The 23,524-nt window shown below is 39.8% G+C and overlaps 1 protein-coding gene across 4 annotated transcripts in view; it reads right to left on the bottom strand.

Annotated features, from left to right (window-relative positions):
• Positions 1-9,312: 9,312 nt before the first annotated feature.
• Positions 9,313-23,524, bottom strand: part of PARD3 (par-3 family cell polarity regulator) — a 744,562-nt gene continuing 730,350 nt past the window's right edge. For all 4 annotated transcript variants that reach the window (XM_014545438.1, XM_014545437.1, XM_014545440.1 and 1 more), the window contains 2 exons: positions 17,607-17,734; positions 9,313-11,311 (listed from right to left, as the gene is read on the bottom strand). In XM_014545438.1, coding sequence (XP_014400924.1) covers positions 10,918-11,311; positions 17,607-17,734 — 522 coding nt within the window. In that variant the 3' untranslated portion in view covers positions 9,313-10,917. The remainder of the gene's footprint in view (positions 11,312-17,606; positions 17,735-23,524) is intronic.

The following is a 23,524-nucleotide window of genomic DNA, read 5'->3' on the forward strand; positions in this document are numbered from 1 at the left end:
TGCAGCAAAAGAAAAATCACTTTAAAAGCATGAGGAGAGTTTAAGGGAACTTTGAGACAACATGAAACAGAACAACATCTGCATCATAGGGGTAGCAGGGGGAAAAGAAAGTGAGCAAAGGATAAAGAACCTGTTTGAAGAAATAATGACAGAAAATTTCCCTAATCTGGTGATGGAAAAAATCACACATGCTCAGGAAGCACAGAGTCCCAATAAAGATGAACACAAAGAGATCCACACCAAGACACATCATAATTAAAATGGCAAATGTTAAAGCCAAGAAGAGAATCTTAAGGCAGCAAGAGAAAGAGAGTCAGTTACTAAAAGGGAGCTCTTATAAGGTTATCAGCTGATTTTTTAAAAGAAACACTACATGCCAGAAGGGAATGGAATGAAGTATTCCAAGTAAGAAAAGAAAGGATCTGAAAGCAAGACTACTCTATTCATCAAGGCTATCATTCAAAATTTAAGCTGAAATAAAGAGCTTCTTAGACTAAATAAGTTTATAGGTGTTTATTACCACCAAACCAGCATTGTAAGAAATGCCAAAGGGACTGCTTTAAGAAGAAAAAGAAGAGAGAGAGAGAGAGAGAGAGAGAGAGAGAGAGAGAGGGGAATATAGGAGCACAGAATAAAAAGGGCAATAAGTGAGTATGTATCAATAATAACCTTAAATGTAAATGGATTAAATGATCCAATCAAAAGATGTAGGATAGCTGAATGGATAAGAAAACATGACCCAAATATATGCTGTCTACAAGAGACCTACCTTAGAATAAAAAACTTGCAGAGGATGAAAGTGAAGGGATGGGAAAAAAAATTGCCATGGAAGTGGAAAGCAAAAAAAGCAGGGAGAGCAATACTTATATATGACAAAAGAGACTTCAAAACAAAGGCCATAAACGAGACAAATATGTTCACTACATAATGCTAAAGGGATCGATCCAACAACAGGCTATAACCCTGGTAAACATATATAGATCCAATATAGGAGCACCTAAATATATTTTTAAAAAAAACTTCTGGAGGAGTTTAAAGGAGAGATCAATAGCAATACAATCATAGTAGGGGACTTTAGCACCCCACTGACTTCACTGGATAGATCTTCTAGACAACAAATCAGCAAGGAAACAGCAACCTTAAATAACACAGTAGATCAAATGGATTTAATTAATAATTAAGGAACATTTAATCCCAAATCTTCAGAATATACATTATTTTCAAGTTCACTTGTAACATTCTCAAAGATAGATCACACATTAGGACACAAAATAAGTACTGACAAGTTCAAGAAGATTGAAATTATATCAAGCATCTTCTAGGATCACAATGGCATGAAATTAGAAATCAACTACAATAAAAATACTCAAAAACATTTAAACACATGAGGCTAAAAGCATGTTATTAAACAATGAATGGGTTACCAATGAGATCAAGGAAGAAATCAAAAACTTCCTGGAAACAAATGAAAATGAATACACAACAACCTAAAATCTCTGGGACACAGCAAATGCAGTCCTGAAAGGGAAGTTCATAGCACTATAGGCCTACCTCAAGAAATGAGAAAAATTTCTAATAAACTATCTAACCCTACAACTAAAAGAATTAGAAAGAGAACAACAAGAAAAGCCCAGAGTAAGTAGGAGGAAATAATAAAGATCAGAGCAGAAATAAATGACACAGAGACTATAAAAACAATATAAAAGATCAATTAAACCAAGAGCTGTTTCTTTGAAAAGATAAACAAGATTGATGAAACATTAGCCAGACTTATCAAGAAACAATGAAAGAGGACCCAAATAATTAAAATCAGAATGAAAAAAAGTGAATTAACAACAGACACTACAGAAATACAAACGATTATAAAAAATATACTACGAACATCTATAAGCCAACAAGCTGGACAACTGGGTGAATTGGACAAATTCCTGGAAACATACAATCTTCTACTACTGAATCAGGAAGAATTAGAAAACCTGAATAGTCTGAAAGCAACTAATGAAATTGAAGCAATAATAATAAAATAAAAAAACTCCCAGCAAACAAAAGTGCTGGACCAGATGGATTCATGGGAGAATTTTACCAAATATTCAAAGAACTGACACCTATCCTCCTCAAACTATTCCAAAAAAAATTCAAGAAGAGCAAAAACTTCCCAGCTCTTTTTACAAGTCCAGTAATATCCTAATTCCAAAACCAGATAAAGGGACTACAAAGAAAGAAAATTATGGCCAATATCCTTGATGAACATAGATGCTAAAATCCTCAACAAGCCCTGGCCAGTTTGGCTCAGTGGATGGAGCGTCGGCCTGCGGACTGAGGGGTACCGGGTTCGATTCCGGTCGGGGGCATGAGCCTTGGTTGCAGGCACATCCCCGGTAGGGGGTGTGCAGGAGGCAGCTGATCGATGTTTCTCTCTCATCGATGTTTCTAACTCTTTATCCCTCTCCCTTCCTCTCTGTGAAAAATCAATGGAAATATGTTTTTTAAAAAAACCTCAACAAAATATTTCCTCAAGAAAATTGGGTCCAGCAATACATGAAAAAGATTATACACCATGACCAAGTGGGATTTATTCCAGGGATGCAAGCTGGTACAATATTTACAAATCAATAAATGTGATACATCATATAAACAAAATGAAAGATAAAAATCACAATATCATATCAATAGACCCAGTGATCCCACTTCTAGGAATATATCCCAAGAAACTAGAAACTCCAATCAGAAAGGATATATGCACCCTTATGTTCATAGCAGCATAATTTACCATAGCTAAGATTTGGAAACAGCCTAAGTGTCCATCAGCAGTGAGTGGATTAGAAAACTGTGGTACATCTACATAATGGAATACTACACTGCTGTAAAAAGGAAGGAACTCCTACCATTTGCAACAGCATGGATGGAACTGGAGAGCGTTATGCTAAGGGAAATAAGTCAGTCACAGAACAATAAATATCACATGATCTCACTCATTTGTGGAATATAATAAACAACATAAACTGATGAACAAAAACAGATCCAGAGGCAGAGAAGCATCGATCAGATGCCCAAACCTCAGTGGGAAGGTAGAGGAGGGTGGGAGTAAGGGGGAGAGGTCAACCAAAGGACTTGTATGCATGCATATAAGCATAACCAACAGACACAGACACCAGGGGGGTGAGAGCATGAATGGAAGGGTGTGTGGGGGGGAGCGCAATGGGGGTATAAGGACACATATGTAATACCTTAATCAATAAAGAAAAAAAGAGATAGAGGAAGATATGAATAAGTGGAAGAACATATTGTGTTCAAGGATTGGAAGAATTAGCATCATTAAAATATCCATACTACCCAAAGCAATATATAGATTCAATGCAAACTCTATTAAAATACCAATGGCATATTTCACAGATTTAGAAGAAAATATTCCAAAATTTATATGGAAACAAAAAAGACCCCAAATAGCCCCAGCAATCTTTAGAAATAAGAACAAAGCTGGAGGGATCATAATACCAGATATCAAGTTATACTACAAAAGCACTGCAATCAAAACAATCTGGTACTGGCACAAGTACAGGCATATAGATCAATGTAACAGAACAGATAACCCAGAAATTGACCCAAACCATTGTGCTCAATTAATATTCAATAAAGGAGGCAAGAGCATACAATGTAGTCCAGTCTCTTCAATAAATAGTGTTGGGAAAATTTGACAGATAGATGCAAAAAAAAGAGGAAATAAGACCACCAACTTACACCATACACTAGAATAAGCTCAAAATGAATAAAAACCTTACAGGTAAGTTGTGAAACCATAAAAATCATAGACAAAAACATAGGCAGCAAAATCTCAGACATCTCACATTACAGAATTTTCACAGATACATCTCCTAGAGCAAGAGAAACAACGGAAAAAATAAACAAGTAGGACTACATCAAACTAAAACGCTTCTGCACAGCAAATGGAACCAGCATCAAAATGAAAAGGGAGCCCACTGTATGGCAGAACATATTTGCCAAAGATACATCTGATAAGGGGTTAATTTCCAAAATATATAAAGTACACATACAACTCAACAAAAGGAAGACAAACAATCCAATTAAAAAATGGGCAGAAGAGACCTTAATAGACACTTCTCCAAAGAGGACATACAAATGTCCAAAAGACATGTAAAAATGCTCAACATCACTAATTACAGAGAGATACAAATTAAAACTACAATGAGGTATTATCACGTCACATCTGCCAGAATTGCTACCATGAATAAATCATCAAACAAGTGCTGGCAAGGATGTGGAGAAAAGGGAACCATAGTAGACTGTTGGTAGAAATGCAGACTGGTGCAGCCACTGTGGTAAATAGTAAGGAGTTTTCTTAAAAAATTAAAAACAGAAAATGCTGTTTGATCCTGTAATCGCTCTTATGGGAATATATTCTAGGAATCCTGAAACACCAATCAGAAAAATATATGCATCCCCATGTTCATAGCAGAGTTATTTAGAATAGCTAAAATCTAGAAACAGTCCAAGTGCCCATCAGTAGATGAGTGGATAAAAAAAACTGAGTGGAATGCTTTGTGGCAGTAACAACAACAAAAAAGGATGTCTTACCCTTTGTGACAGCATGAATGGACCTGGAGATTATTATGCTAAGCAAAATAAGCCAATCAGAGAAACACAAATTATCACATGATCTAACTTATATGTGGAATCTATTGAATAAAATAAACTGATGAACAAAACAGGTCCAGAGGCATTGAAACATGGAACAGACTGTCAGATTTCAGAGGAAAAGTGGTAGGGGAGGAGTGATGGGTGGGAAGAGATTAACCAAAGAATTTATATGCATATATGCATAACCCATGGACACAGACAATAGTGTGGGGAAAGCCTAGGGTGGGGCAGGGGCTGGTCCAAGAGGAGCAAAGTGGGAAAAGTGGGTGACATCTGTAATACTGTCAACAATAAAAATAAATTTTGAAGAATTGGACTATCGCTTCTCTATCCAGCTTCACAGGGTTTATTGGTTCAAAAACAAGAAAGAGGGTGTTGTACAAATTGTAAAGTGCTCCATGAATAAAGCAGCCAGGGGCAGCTGTGCACTCTTATTGCAGATTTTGTGAAAATGCTTTGGGTTCTTGCACCAGAGAGGAGATCTGTGGGCTCAGATGGGAGGCAAGCCAAGCAGATAAAGTTAAGAAAAGTTTGGAAATTGAGTAGCAGGTCAAGGCATGTGCAGGGCAAATTCCCTTTGAGGTTTCACAAGACAAGTTCAAAGGTTTGCAGTATTCCAAAATACCCCACATTCATTGGCTAATCCTAATCTGACCCGTCTCTGGGTTGTCGAGCTGATGTTTTCACCCATTTCATCTCAACATAAACAATTGTGGTAAGTATGTTGCCACTGACAACTAGAGCTGAATAAAAGCAAGTCCAATATGAACTGAACCCCGAAACCAGATCATTAGCCAAGGTTATGACTGGTTTAGAAATTTGTGATGTTCTCTTGTCTATCACTTGCCAGCAATACGTGGCACTCTTCCCCCCCTTGTAGCTTGCAGTAGGCTGGGCCCGGAGCCATGTGAGACTGCTTTTAATGGCAAAATCTTCAGAGTTGTACTTAAAATATTTGCATCATAAAACCCCTTGTGGAAGCCAAACTTCAATTTCAGGAGGAGCCTCACGGCAAGCAGCAAAGTTACCTCAGAGATGGAGGCTCCTGCCCCCAGCACCCCCTCCAGCAGTTGATCCTCTTGGGCTGGTGACACAAAGGAGACAGCCCCAGTGCCTTGGGACAAAGTCCAAATGACTTTTATAAGCCAACAACAGTGTGAGGTGACAGCAATTAGTTGAGCAATTCAGAAAAGCGTGTTTTCACACATTTAATTGATCCTGTGAGCAAGTAAGTGCTAAGGAGGAATGATGAGTAATTGTTCAACCTCATGGAAAAAGGACTTTGTCTTGTTTCTTGCACTTTTCTCCTGTGTCCAGACTAACATGCATATAACTTGCTTTAAAAAATTAAAAATGAAGAAAAATGGATCCTTTAAATCTAAACTCAGAAAGGAAAAAAAAATTGTGAGAAAAGGTAATTATCTTCCTTAGCAAAGGATGATTGATCAATAGAACCAAATGGAATCCTTTAAAAATGAAATTTTCTATTACAGGGTTTAACTTGAAGGAACTAGATCTATGGATAAAGGACACCCATAGGTTTTTACTTCGTTGAATGGTATATGAAAGCCGAGAGAAAGGGAAGAGCAGGGAGATGAGCGCAGGCTCAGAAGGTGATGAGTTTTGGAGGGAAGAACACATCTGACAGGAAACAAGTTCCTTCTTTGTGGAGTTCAATGATAACCTTTCCCTTTTCGCCATGAGGTCGAAACTAAAATTATCAGTTTCTTGTTAAAAAAAAAAAAAGGAAAGAAAAGATTATGCTCAGAATTACACCCTCCTCCACACACTAAAAAAAAAAAAAAGTCATTTAATTCAGTGAGCTTTGTGATCTAATCATTACTCAGAGCTGAAGGTGGTTTTCCATTAAAGCACTGCATCACTCTCACTTTCTGACCTGTGAAGGCTCTTATTAGCTGCCTTATTATGATGATATCCTGTCTCTGAAGTAAAAAAATAAAATTTTCTCCTTACCTGACATGTCATCATTAGAGTAATCTTTGTTGGGGTGGTGGGGGAAGGCTGTTAAATAGACATTTAAATTTATGGCGCACTCTGCCATGCAGCAGGACATCAGTGATGGAGTGGACCTAGAGTACACTAGTGCACACTCTCCATGACTAGCAGAGCTAGAAACAAAGGACTACCTGCTTCGTCTAAGTTGGTTCTGACTTGGGGCAAAACCTGGGTTTTAAGGACTCAGAGGAAATGAGGAACACATTAAACCAGACAAATACAGACACATAATTATAGAAATACTAGAGGCCCAATGCACGAAATTCATGCAAGAGTAAGCCTTCCTTCCCCCGGCTGCCAGCACCGGCTTCCCTCTGGCACCTAGGACCCGGGCTTCCCTCGCAGCCCCGGCTTCATCTGGAAGGTCATCTGGAAGGATGTCCGGAAGGATGCACAGTCTAATTAGCATATTATACTTTTATTATTATGGACTAAAGGCCCAATGCACAAAATTCATGCAAGAGTAGGCCTTCCTTCCCCCGGATGCCAGCACCGGCTTCCCTCTGGCACCTAGGACCCGGGCTTCCCTCGCAGCCCCGGCTTCATCTGGAAGGTCATCTGGAAGGATGTCCGGAAGGATGCACAGTCTAATTAGCATATTACCCTTTTATTATTATAGATGATACATATGTTTGTTATATGTCTATACAAACATGTACTCTCTAATAAAAGAGATTGAAGGAAAGGGAGCAATCCCCAAGATGACCAGGATATCTAGCTAAGTCTCGAGCAATGACATGGACAGAGGAGCCTCAGCAATCTCTGGTCTTACATGGCGACAGTCACTAAGCACACTGCTGACAAAGTGATCAGCTCCATTTGCCTATTTTCTGCCCCCTTTCATACAGGGTTTCCAGAGAAACAAATTTCTCCTTCCTGTTCATGGACAGCTGTGCCATTGTGGGTGCTTTGACCTCTGAGCAGCCTGTGTTCTAACCAACCACAGGGAGAGGGGGTGGGTGGTGGTGCTTAAATTACATATAACATAGATACATTATATAATATTATTTCTATAATTTATATATACATCTTTTAAAGACTATATCGTCTTAATGGACTAAAGTGGTGATAATGTAATAGTGAGACCATCTTTTCTGAGGGACAGTTGAGTGACTCCTCGTCCATCCTCATCCAAGTGTGGCTGCCTGCCCATTTCATGACTTGGGGCGTCCCCTGCAGGTATGGGCAGAGCACAGTGCATGTGCAGACCATCCCAGTCTGGCCTTCCATAGCCACACTCTCCCCATGATTCGTGCAAGGCCTGGTGAAGTGTTCTGGAGCCACAGGTCATCAGTTCATTTGGACAAGACTGCCTCGTGGAGCATAGTCTCATTTCTGTGATGACCCATAACAATGCCTACTTCTCAGTATGGCTCACATTGCCAGTTTTAATCTACAAATTCCTTAGTGATTTTGGTCCCCACAATATTCAATATTACCTCTCCTGCTCTACTTCTCACTGCCAGTTGAGATAAAGAACCTGCCAGTTTGGGCATTTGCAATGGATGGGCTTCCTGGTCAGTAAGAAAATGAACAAATCTGTCCATCTTGCTTTTCTACTTTCCATGCCTTGCATGCATATAGGAATCAAAGACATGGTATTACTTGGCTTGCTATACATCTCTTATTAGAATCCTGAGGTGATAGAATTTGGATCTGGTGACACAATGAGGGCTGCTGTGACAACCAACTAACTGTTGCCAGGCACTCCACAAGAAGGCATTTTGACAGGATTTAGCAAAACTTGCTCTTTGGGTAGATACCACATCTACATTTCTGCGTAAGACATACCTAGGATCTACAGCCCTTCATATCATCAAAGCACCATACAAATGTTAACAAGTGTCCATCTGAAAGATTTAGCAAAACCTTATTTCATAATTTGGGAAATATAAAACAGGTTAATATTAGAAGTGAACTAGAATTTGGACATTTCTCTGGGCTCACTGTATACAAGGCTAGAACTTAATCAAAACATTTGGTTTGCTGAAATGATGCAAAGCGAGCAAAGGGCAATAATAGAAATATTTATGTAGTTTTCTGTCTTATTTTTTAAAATTTAGTTCTAATGTATTGGTTCTTTCAATTCAGAATTCCCCAGGCTTCTTTTGGCAGCCTGGGTCTTCCATGGGATTCATTAAGAAAGTTCCCCCAATAATGCCAAGGTTGTGGGTTCAATCCCCAGACAGAGCACATACAAGAATTAACTAAGGAATGCGTGAATAAGTAGAACAACAGGTTGATATGTCTGTCTGTCTCTCCATTCCTCTCCCTCTCTAAAAATCAATTTAAAAAATGTTTTAAAAGAAGGTCCCTTTTCCCTGTGCCCTCTCTCCTCAGGTGTTCAAATAAGCAATTAATCACTCATTTCTGTGTTTGCACAGACAAATATGAGGAAATTTCCAACTTTCACTAAATATGAAAAAAACCCCACGTCTGCTAATATACAGGATGCCCCCCCCAAAATGTATACACACTTTAATAGCTGATATCTCAATTTTGAAAATGAAAAAAAATTTAATAAACACTGCCTGTATAATTATTCAAAGTGTGTGTATACATTTTTTTGGAACACCCTATATATTAAAAAATAACTCTAGCTAGGAGAGTTTCCACAAGAATACTATAGACACCACAAACAACAGGAAGAAATATGCCTTTTATTTAAAGTTTCATATGTACAGAGAAAGTTCTTTCTCAAGCTCAGGGTATGCTGTGAGAAAGAGCCCTGTCATTCAAGGTCACTGTGTTTACATTGGTAACAACACTGAAACGTCACTGCACATTATGAACAAATAGAACATTACACAGAAATGCAAAAGAGACATAGGTACATGTATGGACACTTCACACATTTTCTAAAAACAAGTAGACACAAAATACAATGTGCCAGTAAAAAAAAATAGGCATATCAGTACATGTCTCTTTTTTTTCCTTTTTTGTTAATACATGGATGTGGAGCTTTCATCTCAAGCGTTTTCACATCGGGATTCGCAGGCACTTTAGCAACTCAGCCATGGTTTATAATACATGATGTTGAGACCAAAAGATGAAAACATGAGAGCAGATGAGGTCCAGTGACCCACATGTATGTGAAAATATTGGCATGAGAAGCACTTTTGTCACCACTGTTTGCAGACACCAGAATGTTCTCCTTGTGAAGTGTGATGGGTTTTCCCTTATTTGTCTTTTCTGTTTCATAGCAGAATTATTTAGTAACACGGATGGCATCACCAGGCAGACATATAGCATGTGGATGCACTAGACACATGTCAATTCCTATCGACTTGGGAACGGTAGAAAGCAGATGAGTTTTTAGAATCTCCAAATGAATGACCTATCTTTGTCCCACTCTATGCCCTTCCTGCCAACCTGTCAATCAAAAACTAATTAAAATAATTACTTGGATGTAATGGACCAGAAGCTCATCCTGGGAGAATTGTTTCCTTAGCTACCACTTCCCACATCATGATATACACAGGATGACGGGCAGCCCAGTCCTTCCCCGCCAGGGGTCCCTCCCCTCTCTCGCCTTCCCTACACAGTGTGGTGACTCGACACATGTATTAGGAATATGACCAAACAAGAGCATTTGTAATCTCAGAATAGATGATCACTTTATTGGTAATGTTTAGGTATAAGGCAGTTACAAAAGAAGCCCCATGAAAACCCGACAGTGATGGAATATGGCTTAACTTCTTTATAACATGAAGGAAATTTGCTGTTATGAGGAACAGAGAATGAAAAGGAAAAACCATACCAATTATAAATGACTGTGCTATGAGGTACTGTAAAGCCCCAATTTCTGGAGTATGTCACTCACTTTCATCCACCAGAAACTGAGAGGTGCCTCACATCACAGAAAACTTAAAGGGAATAAAGAGAAATCAACATTACCTCAGCTTCAAGGTAATTTGTCACCACTAGTTGTATGGGGCTGTGACACAAAGCCATGAACATCTCTTGAGTCAGGCCAAGAATTCCTGGTCCTCCTGAGAGATGCTGTGACAAATGCTTCGAGCAGATGATTGTCAGAGAGTGGGAAATCCTTCCATGAAATACACTTGAGACATACTGGCAAAGACATTAAGGCCTTCCATTTCTTTGCCCATACTGCTTAAAGGCACTGATACCAACAACAGAAATATTCCATAGTACCATGGAGGTTTTTAAAAAAACTCCCCAAATACAAGTCTCCATAAGAAAATGTCCTTTATTGCATGAATGAAGCATCCGCTCTTCTGCTCAGGAATAGAAGGGTCTCCCTTTTTCAGGAGTCTGGAGTCTGCTCAGCCTAGCGACCTGAGAAGGGGATGGGGGCACATCCTGCCGGAAGGGCCCCTTAGGGGGAGTGTAACTGGGGTCCTGGACTTTCTTATACGAGTCATAGCTGTTGAGCCCCTCGGGAGCAGGCTGCTTCTTCATCTGCTGCTCTTTCCGTCTCTGTTCCTGGCGAAGGAGCTCCTGGGTCTCCAGCATCACCCTGGCATTGAAGCCGTGCCCGCCCAGGTAGCCGTTTCTGGAGCCTTGGTAGCTGGAGTACCTGAGGCTCTCCTTGGCACTCTGGAAGCCTTCCCCAGGCGAGTAGTTCTGCTCCCAGGAATCCTGGGAGACAGAGCTGGCATTTTTCCTGCTTTGCCTAGAAAGCAAAGCCAAAGGTCAGTGTGAGATTGGGAGAAGGGGAGAGCAAAAAAGAGGAGGGAAGGGGTAAGAGGGTATATGCATTTCAATATTTCAACAAATAGTATTGTGCTCCAGGCACTGTGATGGGGGCTGGAGGAAGAAAATGTGACTGTCAGCAAGCTCAAATCTCAGACAAGTGAACAAACAAGGGCTAAACAGGAGAGAGAACTAACTGACAGCTATTCAGAAACAGGGTCTGCCTTCTGTGTCTGGGGAGGTACTGTCTATTCTACTTAGGGAACATATATCTCCTGAAATTCAGACACATTGGCAAAATGCTTTAGAGGAGGATTAGAGATTTGGCAGCATTTACTCTAGCAATAATTGCTTGCTTCAGAACATTACAATTCGATTCTAAACAAGCAAAACAAATATTTTACACAGCTGCCACTATGGTGCCAGAGATGCTAGCTAATAGGAAGTACATGTAATGGATTACAATGTGAGTTCAGCTATGAAAGATTTAAGTCTCGACTCCTTTATGATTAAAAATGCAACAGGCAGTCCCTTACAGCCCTGGCTTTTGAGTTGTATATGTCAGCAATGGACACTCCTCAGAACACATGCTCATCAAGACTGTAGACCTGGAAGTCTGCAGAGTAAGCACTGCTGTTCCGTGCACTGTGCCCTCACCAAAGGCCAGGACAGCTTACTAAACTCATGTTTGTTCACCACAGGTCAAGGGAATAAATCAGTCATACAGAAATTTCAAATTATCATCATTTGTGCAATAAAGCTACACAGCATTTTCAGGAAACATTACTGTTTTGAAATATCTTTAATTTATTATCTAGTCTCTAGATGCTTTTATGAATTTACAATAAGATTGGATATGATAAAGTAAAACAATTTTTTGTTAGAAAGGAAGACAAGCCCTAATATTTAGCCTTGAAAATGGGAGAGAGGGAGAGAGAATCCAGTAATAAAACAAAATCTATTGCTCCATGTATCAATAAGAAAACCATTTGGTGACAGTGTATATTACTCAGCCTTTTGCATCAACACACACATGATGGAATGTTCAAAAGGGCCCTGCAGAGGAAAAACAGGGCCTATGCAGTCACTGGGTCTCCCACACGGATGAAGCAATTTGCATTTTTGAACATTCAAAAGTGCCATTATTAGGGCTTTGGATCAAATCTGCCTATTTTTCCTATGACCTAAAATGTAGTCAGGGATATTTTCAATAAGGAAATGAACTAATGATCAGCATCATCTCTGGATATGACTATGATTAATTGAGCAGTCTACAGTATATCTATCTGGTTCTCTTCTAACCAGTTAACTGCCACGCATCCAAAACAAAAAACATCCCCACATGCCATGATATTTTGAATTTAATTTAAAAAATTAATTTGCAATGAATATTATAAAAATAAATATATTATATTACTCACAATTCGGGTGTTCTTGAATATTTTTAGTTGAAAATCCTCACAAAAAATGATTTTAAAGCATCTATAGACACTATGGCGTACAAAGGGTTAATGGGAATCAGACCATTTGTACAATCAGCCCAAGCAAGAATCCTTCCATTTGGTGGAATAGTTTATTTGCCTAAAGCACTGATTATCTTCACTTAAAAAGTCATACATTAATCTGCCCAGAGACAGGAATGTTGGAAAGTGCCTACATGAAACCAGGGATTTGACATTAATCACGAAACTTTAATTAAAACAACAAATTTGTTACTGAGGTTACAGTAACAAAAGTGGGACTCCTTCATAAGTTGGTTATCAATCTAAAGATAATCAGAAATAGGCTGCAGACATTTCACCTCTTTCTCATCCTTGACCTACTGAGACCCATGAACCCTCTTCATCCTGCACTCCCAACTCTGGAAAGCCTGAAGATGTGCTCTGTGGAGGTCATGTACCATAAGCTGAATTTTCAATCAATCCAGGAACACACTGAGAACTCACTAAAGGTTTGTTAGGAATGGAAACTCTGATGATGTAGAAGAATTTCTTTAAAATTTTCTTCAAATTAATCATATATAGAGAGGGAAGCAGACCTTCCTGAGGTTTAAAGTAAGGTACGTGGGGAAAGTACATACATGTAGATACATACACATGTATACACACACACAGACATACACACATGCTTCCTTGGTAAGAAAGCTAGTGGTACCCACAACTCTTAATTAAGACACAGGAAATGAGCAGGTCACAGAGAAACATAAGAGTGCAGCAGACAATAAGAGTTTCCAACATTAGGAAACTCATCACCTGGGTACTAGGCACAATGGGAGAGTGGCTTTGGATCAGATAGACATAGATTCACATCTGGAATCTGCCATTAGCCAGTTGGGGGATGCTGGGAGGGTTATGCTCTCTGGGCCCAACTTGCCTCATCTGTGAAATAGGTATAATAGCTAACCTCATAGGGTTATGAGGCAGAAATGAATAAAATAACACATGCAAAATGTTTAGAAAGGTATGGCACAGAGTAAATAGCTGACTAATGGGGGTTGGAGGAGTAGTTTGAAGGCAACGTCACTTTGCCTTCAAAGAATAGGCTCTGGGTTTTGGGAAGCATCTTTCTGACCAAAGAAGAAAAATGAAGAAAAATATTAGCTTTCTTTTCTTTTGTCAGAGAAATTGGGTAGAAACAAAGAGGAGAGAAAGGCACTAGAGAACAACTGAAGAACCCTCACTAAGTGAGGGTAAGTCCACCCAATTCCACAGAGATGAGAAGGAAACTTTCCAATGTCCCATGATTGCCCAAAGGCCACAATAACAACAGCAGCAAGAAAACATCAATGTCCATCAATGTGAATTTCTTTATAACCAACATACAGGCTTGTTTGGTCTTGGAATGAGCCCACTAGAGATTTCTGAACCCACTGAAAGCACACACCCTGCTTTGTCTATGATTACAATTATCACCAAAGTGGCCTGAAGGCCATCATCATGCAGAGGACTCACACCTTGCGGAAAGCCAGTTAGCCACCGAGATGAGGAGGATGCAGAAGGATGATGAAAGATATAAAGACCAAGGCTAACAAGTTGACAAGCAGCTCAGAGACATAATAAATGGGCCTGGTAGGGAAGACTACGTCAGGGTGTGAAGACATAGTGGAGAAGTGAGACATACAAAGCAGAGAAGTGAGACACCAACAGATGTGAAACCAAGGGAGAGGGAAAAATGAAGAAGAAATGGGGACACAGCAGGAAATTTTTTAAAAAATTAATAAAGGATCTTAAGTTTTTCTATCAGTGACTCTGAACATTCTTCACCGTTTGAGTGTTGCCTTTTGGAAACTAAATGAAGGAACTAATTTAGGACTAAAAATATAGATTTAAAAAAAAGAAAGTAAAAATGAAAACTGATTTAAGAATTTAAAAAATAAAAAAGAAGTCTTAGTCTGATTAAGAATTGAGTGTGGGGCCACTCAGGTCCCCTTTCCTTCAGAACCAGTGTTACTACCTGGCTAATGTTTCCTACTGACATTTCAAAATGAAACTTGAATTCTGCCGTTTGGCTTCCTTAATTACAGTTAGAATTTCAAACTACTCTGGCTCACATATATCCCTCTAATTGAAACCACCTTATCTACTGTGACTGAGACAAAGTCTTGACCATTTGCTTTACTTTATATTCCACTTTGCAGCTGAACTATTTTTGTTTGTGTGTGAAATCTTTTTGGGATCAAATGCCATACCAACTTGTTTAGATAAAACCCTGCTAATTGTCAACATCCGAAAAGCAGAGGTCAGTGTCTCTGAAGAATATCACATGTCAGAGACGTGGACTGGACTCAAGCTCATACAAGCTGCTGCAGTCCTCCTCTGACCTCCTGTTTGGGTTCTTTACCGAGTTCAGGTTTCTGCACACAGCTGCTGTGGAGTGCAGCCGCTCTGCCAGCAAGCCAGTGGGGCACAAGGCTCTGCACTCCTAATCCTCCTCACACGTGTGAAGATTCACACTGAGAATGATTCTCTAAAAGAAGAGCACATGACCACCCCAGTTGCCTAAATGTACACAACTCTTTCATTTTGGGTTTTCTATTTTTTTCTATCTGCGCAGAGTAAAATGGCTAATAATCAGGGAGTCACAATACCCAGATGGAAAGTTTTAATTATTTAGGGAAACACTAAACGACACCAGTAGTACCAATAGAAGCAATCATCTTCTACATGGAAATACAGATACTTCTACCAGCTGCTTCAGGAGGAGAGGGAGAGAGAGAGAAAGGGAGGCAGAGTGATGTGGTGGAAAAGGACAGGTAGCAAGTGAAGAAGGGGAGAGAGATGCCAGGACAAAAAGATGTTTGGAATACTGAGCTCCTATGGAATGTGACCAGGAGAAATTCCATGGAAGCATTGATCTGTGTCCTCTTTCTGGGGAACAGGGCCCTAGTCTCTCTTCTGCCAGGCCATCTACCCCTCTAGGCCCTCCGGCCACCATCTCTCTCACATCCCTTCCTTAGTTCTGTACATGTCAACTCACTCCTCTTCTTTATACACTATATGATAGTTCTCTTTCACTTCTTATAAATACTCTCAAACACAAGTAAAATACAGAAAGCCAAACTATTTATCAACAGATTAAGAACCCGGTCCCTGCACAGACAATATATGCCTAAAGCACGTTGTAGCCACACACACACAGGTCTTGATGTGCTACGGGCCACCTACGTGGCTGTGGCAGCAGGACCATACCCGGTGTGTCAATTCATCTACTTTATCATGCTCATCTTTCTGACGACTGCAAGCCAACCGGCTGGGAGAAGGCACTCACATGGAAGAACCTTTATGTATAATCCGAGAGGCGTCCAGCAGCTGATGCACTGGGCTGAGTCATACAGGGGCCTCCTTCCAAATGCTAAGGGCATAGAGCACAGAGGGGGACTTTACACCTACATCTGTCAATATTCCAAACTTTGGAACAAAAGTTTTGGTGGCAATGATATATGGAAATTAATGATTATAAAGGGCATAGGCAGGTTTGCGTTTGAATTCCGTGCTAAGCTGTGTGGTCTTAGGGAAAGCTGCTTAATCTTTCAGAGCTGTTTCCTTGTAAGACAATATGATCTCCAGGTCTTGTCCAGACCTAAACTTCAATGACACTTACTTAGAATGGGCTAAATAACTGTTAGTTATCCTCCTATTTAAAAGAGAAGATAATTCTGTATAAAAGAAAAAACATAATTTATTACTCAAAGGAAATATAATTTTATGAACTGAAAAAAAGAACTGAATGAACAAGTTACTATAGTAATGGCACTCACCCCAGTATAGATTCTCATTCACATCCACATTCCCGTGGTGACATGGGTCAATGTAGTCAAATACCTCACAGTTAATATAGTGATTATTTAACATTTAAAGGGACTCATCTTTATTAGAAATTGAATCAAGATCACTTTTATATTGGTCAGTTAAGTTTACACAGATAAGCATTTGTTCCCTTCCCTCTCCCCAAATAAAAGTTGTTCTGCTCAAATTCGAAACAGTTGATAAAAACAAGGTAAGTGGATTTTTTTTGTACCCAAAATGTTTTTGTTACCTGGTTTGAAGAAGAAAAACAAATGCCTGTAAGATTGTGATTACTAGGAGTGACTTATTTTGGGAAGTTTGGAAAGCTGAATATTTTAAAATATTTTTATTCTTTACTATGTATATATGAAATACTCAGATGGAAAAATGGTTGTTGTTCCATGTGTGAGGGCTCAGTCACCTGAGCACTTTCTAGGCCTGACAGAGCCCCCAGAGCAGAGGTACCTCCATGTGGCTGTCAGATAATGAGGTGGGCACACTGGGATCCTCTGAGGATCAACACAAGCAAACGCAAAGCTGGCAGTAGAGCAATAGGGGGAGATTAGGGCCCATCTAAGTATAGAACATGAAGCATTCACTCCACCCATCTACAGAGCTCTAGATATCCGAAGTAGCAGTTATTCTAGTTACCCTAGGAACTAAGCAAAATTAGAGTTATCTTTCCATTTTTCAGAGGAGGAACCTTTCTCCCCATGGTCACATGGGAGGGCAGAACCAATGCTATAACCCAGGTCCAGTCCCTAAGTACTCATCTGTCAATGCATTGCCTTTGCATTATTCAGTATTTAAGTGATAATGTTGGCATGTCCTGAAACAGCTTTCTTTCTAGTCTTCTTGCCACATAGTAAGATGGCCTTGAAGCCAGACAACAACCCCTACCATCCACTTGCGGTTCCTCTCTGACCACCGTGGGTAAGGTGGAGAAGCCAGGGCAATTTCGGAAGGACAGAGTGTAAGTGAGTACTGTACCTAGGCAGAGAGCTGTACTGGCGCTGGGCCTGCTGGAAGCTCTCACGCTCCTCTTGCCGCTGGCGCTGCATCTGCACCTCCACAGACACCGAGTGCCTGCCACTCTGCGCCGGAGGTCGGGAGCTGGGCTGCAGGAGGAAAATGCAAAATAATTCACAAGAAGGGAATCACATCATTTCTTATAGACTGACTTAGAAACATTTGGAAAATTCTGTGAAATTAAAATAAAACCAACTGCAATTTTCTCAAGTTTGATAAAAGAGACATTTATCTAATTGCTCTGATGAGCCCCAAATATTGAATCATCTTAAATTTTAATTATGGCTTTAGAATGGTTAGAAATTGAGAGGTCAACCTTTCTAAGTCTTCCTAATGAGGCTTGACAAATGCAATGCCAAGTAAATAAATAAAATTGAAGGTTAGCTATGCTGGCAAATGTTTTCAATGGTTATGTATTTTAGTTTAACAGTAGGACGCAATATAAGCTGATCCCCCTTTTCCTAAAGAATGACAGTTAAGCCCTGGCTGGTGTTCCTCGGTGGTTAGAGTGTCGGCCCAGCGGACTAAAGGGTTGTAGGTTCGATTCTGGTCAAGGGCACATACTTGGGTTGCAGGCTTGATCCCCAGCCCCCAGTTGGGGCACATAAGGGAGGCAACCAATTGATATTTCTCTCTCTGTGTGTCTCTCTGCCTCCCTTCCACTCTCTCTAAAAAAAAAATATCAATGGAAAAAATATCCTTGGGTGAGGATTAAAAAAAGAGAGAGAGAGAGTTAAATTTGAACCAAGTTTAGGTGTAACTACCTATTGTTAATCACATACAGGTGTCCTCTAGTCCAGGGATGGTAGCCAAATGGGGAATAAAAATTCTTATCAAATTAATAAACCTGAAAGCTAATAGCTACTTGAATTGGTTATAAGACAAGACATTTTGCCTTAGTGATTAGGAAATGGCATTTTTACTTAGGTTAATTGTATCCTATAGAGCAGTGGTTCTCAACCTTCCTAAAGCTGCGACCCTTTAATACAGTTCCTCATGTTGTGGTGACCCCCAACCATAAAATTATTTTCGTTGCTGCTTCATAACTGTAATTTTGCTACTGTTATGAATCATAATGTAAATATCTGATATGCAGGATGTATTTTCATTGTTACAAATTGAACATAATTAAAGCATAGTGATTAATCACAAAAATAATATGTAATTATATATGTGTTTTCCGATGGTCTTAGGCGACCCCTGTGAAAGGGTCGTTCGACCCCCAAAGGGGTCGCGACCCACAGGTTGAGAACCGCTGCTATAGAGAAATGTTCAATTCTGCTGGCTAAATACTTTGGTCAGCAGTCATCTGCTGATTGTGCCTCTCGCTCAAATCAGATACTGGATGTATATACTGTGTTGCATAGATCTAGTCCTGTGGATGCTCTGGCTTCTCACTGGTAGGTCTTAGCTTACCTTCTAGATTTGGCTTTTTGAAATAAAAAATAGACAACAATGCCTCTAATGCTACAAATACCCCACAATGGTTTATCATCACATCAGTGGCTCACACTCTTAAATAATCCTTTTGGTGCATGCTAACCTCTGTTCCCCTTGGTGTCATGCAACAGGCATATTCTGAGTGAAGAATGTCTGTTAAAAACACATTATCGATTTTCTTTTAGAGTTGAAAGCCAATGGCAGATTTTGACTTCATAATAATTTTCTAAAATAATAGAGTTATAGCATTCATTTGGAGACCTGTAAGAAAACATGTGGGGCTGTAACTTAAACTATCTCTCTTGTAGTTGGCTTTTGTGTGAACAGAAAGCAAGCATCATCTATTGTTCGCTCTCTGCCTGGCCAGCATTATCTTATTTATTGGTAAGCAACAATATGGCAATATACAGGACAAAATTTTCAAAGCATATTGGCACAGCCACTGAACATATTAAAAATATCCTGATACCAAAAAATGTGTGAAGATTACCCCAATTTCAACTAGTGGGTATTTACAGCCATACTCATAGGAACAAATGTGTGTCCACAGACCCTCTCCACAACATGGGAGTCAACACATCAATGGTGCCTTTAGCAAGGAAAACACTTTACTGAGTGAGTTCTGCTTATGCAAACAAAGCATCAACCAAGTGTTCATCAACTGCATTAAAGAAGACAAACATTTTCTTCCATTGCACTTGAAGAGGCTGGCCAAATAGAAAATCGAGCTGTTCTAGTGTTCACAGGGAATCCTGAGAGAAGCCACTGGACAGAGGGAAAGCAAAGCAAGAAAATACTACACAATATGCCTTCAAAAACAACCATATTTCCCTTTTCTTTTCACTCAGAATAAGTCATATACACATGTCAAGAAGCCTTGAAAGAGTTGGCATTCTGCAGCAAGATTTAGTAACCAGTTTCATAAGCTCATGCTGTTTGTAACACACGGCTGTGGAGATGTGAAAAGAAAATGCAAGGTCTTGTAGAAATTTCAGGTGTATTTTTTTTTAATCCTCACCTGAGGATATTTTTTCCCATTAATTTCCAGTGAGAGTGGAAGGGAGGGAAGGGGAGAGGGAGAGAGAGAGAGAGAGAGAGAGAGAGAGAGAGAGAGAGAGAAATATTAAAGTGAGAGACATATGGATTGGTTACCTCCTGTATGCCCCCCAACAGGGGCTTGGGATCAAACCTGAAACCAAGGTACATAACCTTGACCAGGAATCGAACCTACTACCCTTTAGTCTGTGGGCCAAAGCTCCAGGGCATCAGGTGTACTTTTAAGATGTTGCTACCAGAAGCCTGAAAATTTTATTCTGATAGAGGAAAGAAAAAAAAGTTGAAGGGCTTTTGTTTCCTCAAATGTGTGTTTTCTGATACCATTCATCTCAAACATTATGAGCAGCAAGCATCTAGTTGGATCTTGATGAACTTCAAACTGAAATTATTATGAGATGGGATCTGAAAACTTAAAAAAAATGAGTGAATGAGTTTGGTATCAGTATATTGACATATTTCATACTATTGTGCTCACTATGATGAAATATGAATCTCAGGCTTACCATAATGTTTTACTCTATTTCTCTTTTCAGAGTATACAAAAGGGTAGGTTATTAAAAAGAATCACCCATATCTTTAAGATGAAATTTTATTGGGCCAGAGATTTCAAGGAAGATTGTATACATGACCAGCTTAAAGCAACAACTTACTAAGTCCATCTGGAAAGTTTTATACTTGGCCTGAATAAAAAATAACCTCATTCATTATTGCAATGAAGATCTCATAAAAATGTAAATTGTGGGAATAGAAGTACAATCTACAATCCTGATTTTTCAATACTGTAGTTTTCCATGTGTAAGGCAGAAACAGAATAATGTATCGAGAGTCCCAAATTACAAAAACATAGACAAACATGAAGGATATTTTGTAACCCTAGAGAGAAGTGTCTGTGTTCAAAGAAAACAGCATTAACAGCTTTAACAAAAAAGTGGTATCTATATAGGGAAACATGCATGTAAAGCATACTTGGAAAAACTCTGGAGATTCATCAGATAACAAGGTAATAACTCTATTTCAAGAGAGCAAATTACAAATAACCCTTGTCTTCTTGCTGATGATATTGATGACAAGGTTGCCAAGACAATATGATAGAGGTTGCAAGATGAGATAATCCATGATTATCTATTACATAGTGTGCTGGAGGAGCATTATATGTGAATCTCTCCATTGCTGCTGTTTAAACCCCAGTGAAACTATGCACATTTTTTTATAAGTTATCTCCAAACTATTAGTCTTTATCATGATTATTAAAGAGGTACTATTTATACTACATAAAAATTATATAAAGCTTGAGAAAGCTACATAATTTTGGTGTCACTTACTAGTGTAAAACAAAAAATATCTTCCATATAGTGTTTCACTAAATTAAGTCATTAACAAAGTATTCCTCTCATTTAAATAAAATCCCATTTTTCAAAATAAAAATAAACAATACAAAAAATTAAAATACAAAATCAAAACTGCTAATTCTTAGCACAAACTTACAATGTAAAATTGATTCTTTTATGACCTGGGCAAGATGGCTATGGATTAAATGTCAGAGCTACACTGACATTTTCCCAGGACCAAACTGGAATTACAATGAAAACATAGAAAAATTATCCTGAATACTTAACTGGAGACTAGCTGGACAGAACCCTTATTACCAAGAACATTGTGTGTAAACAGCAAAGAGACTGGTAGAAAGTGCAGATGTGCGAGGGCTGATCAGGCTCCCACAGGCAACACCTGAATTTCTGGAGGGATATCACAGCTGTAGGAGGTTCTCCCTGAGAAGTCTAGGGTCTAAATGCCAAGCTGGGCTTTTCAGCTCAGAGCACCAGAACTGAGAAAGGTGACCATGTAACATCTGACTGTGAAAAGTAGCAGGGTTGCTTTCTACCAGGGAGAGACAGCTGGAAATGTAGGCACCCTCTTAAAGGGGCAACATACAAAATTTCACGAGCTGTCACTCAACTTGGGCTCTGGCAGAGGAAGGGAAGAGTGGAGTAGAGCTGTGTGAGGAGAATACAGGGTGAGTGGCGCTGGGGATAGAGCTTGGAGGACAGTCACCTACATTCCTGTGCTGAGCCGTCCCCCCATGCTGCAGAGGACGTCATTCTCAGGCACCCCTTTACTATCCAGGCAGCTTGTGTGTGTGTGTGGGGGGGGGGGCAGGGCACAACTGCCCTACCCATTGGAAAATGTCTTGCCTCACCATGTGAAGTTTTGGTTCCACTGTGGTCTATAACTTGAAGCTCATTAAATGACTAAGAATAACAATTGCTCTACAGGCAGAGGAGGAATCTCTGGGTGCTTTGAGTCTTTGCCTGATCTGCTTCTGGACCCAGGGCTAGGATAAGCAGATCATAGTGTACTTCTTGGTCCTTTCCAAATGCAGCCAGCCCCAGCATAAAGAGCCACAAGCTGTAATCCCAAACAGGGTACTCAGGGCCAGTCACAACCAGTGTCTGACATTGTCCTGCACTAGAGACCCTCCTAAAAGACCAGGAGTCAAAGCAGATCTACCTAATACATAGAAACAAACCCAAACAGTTGGCCAAAATAGGGAGACAAAGAAACAAGCCCCAAATGAAAGAACAAGAGAATTCTCCAGAAGAAGAGCTAAATGAAATGGAGATAATCAATTTATCAGATATACATTTCAGAGTAATGATTATAAAGATGCTTAACAGCATGAGAAACGATATACAAACTATTAAAAATACCCAGTTGGAAATGAACGATGACACAGCAGAAGTAAAGAATACACACTGGAAAAAATAAACAGCAAATTAGAGTAAGCTGAGAATCAGATCAGTGAATTAGAAGACAGGGCAGAAAAAAAAATCATTCAATCAGAGAACCAAAAAGAAAAAAAAAACACAATTTAAAAACAGGAGCACAGGAGGAGATTAAAAATGGCGGCAGAGTAGGAGGATGCTGCATGGTCATGCTCCCAGGAACAAGCTGGAATTACAACTGAAATAAGAGAAGGCTTCCTGAATAATCAACAGAAAACTCACAGGAGAGAACCCTGATACCCAAGGACGGAAGGTGGAGCTGGCATAGAAACTGGTAGGAGGGGCAGAGACTTGACCCACAGAGGGGAACGGAAGTCCCAGAGAGATATCTCAGCCGGTGGTGGAGGGGGGCGAGGTGCCACTGAGAATTCTGGGATCTAACCCCGGAGCTGGGCTCCCCAGCAGAGAGCACCAAACTGTGGAAGGTATCCACATAACATCAAGCTGTGAAAAGCAGTGGGGTGCTGTCTGCCAGGGAATGGCAGCTGAAAGTTCAGGCACCCTCTTAAAGGGCCAAGGCACAAACATTCCCTGTGGAGCCACCCACCTTGTGCTCTGGCAGAGGGAGGGTGAAGTGGACTGGAGCTGTGAGAGCAGAAG

This window comes from Myotis brandtii, unplaced genomic scaffold (assembly GCF_000412655.1).
Source record: "Myotis brandtii unplaced genomic scaffold, ASM41265v1 scaffold41, whole genome shotgun sequence".
Taxonomy (NCBI): Eukaryota; Metazoa; Chordata; class Mammalia; order Chiroptera; family Vespertilionidae; genus Myotis; species Myotis brandtii.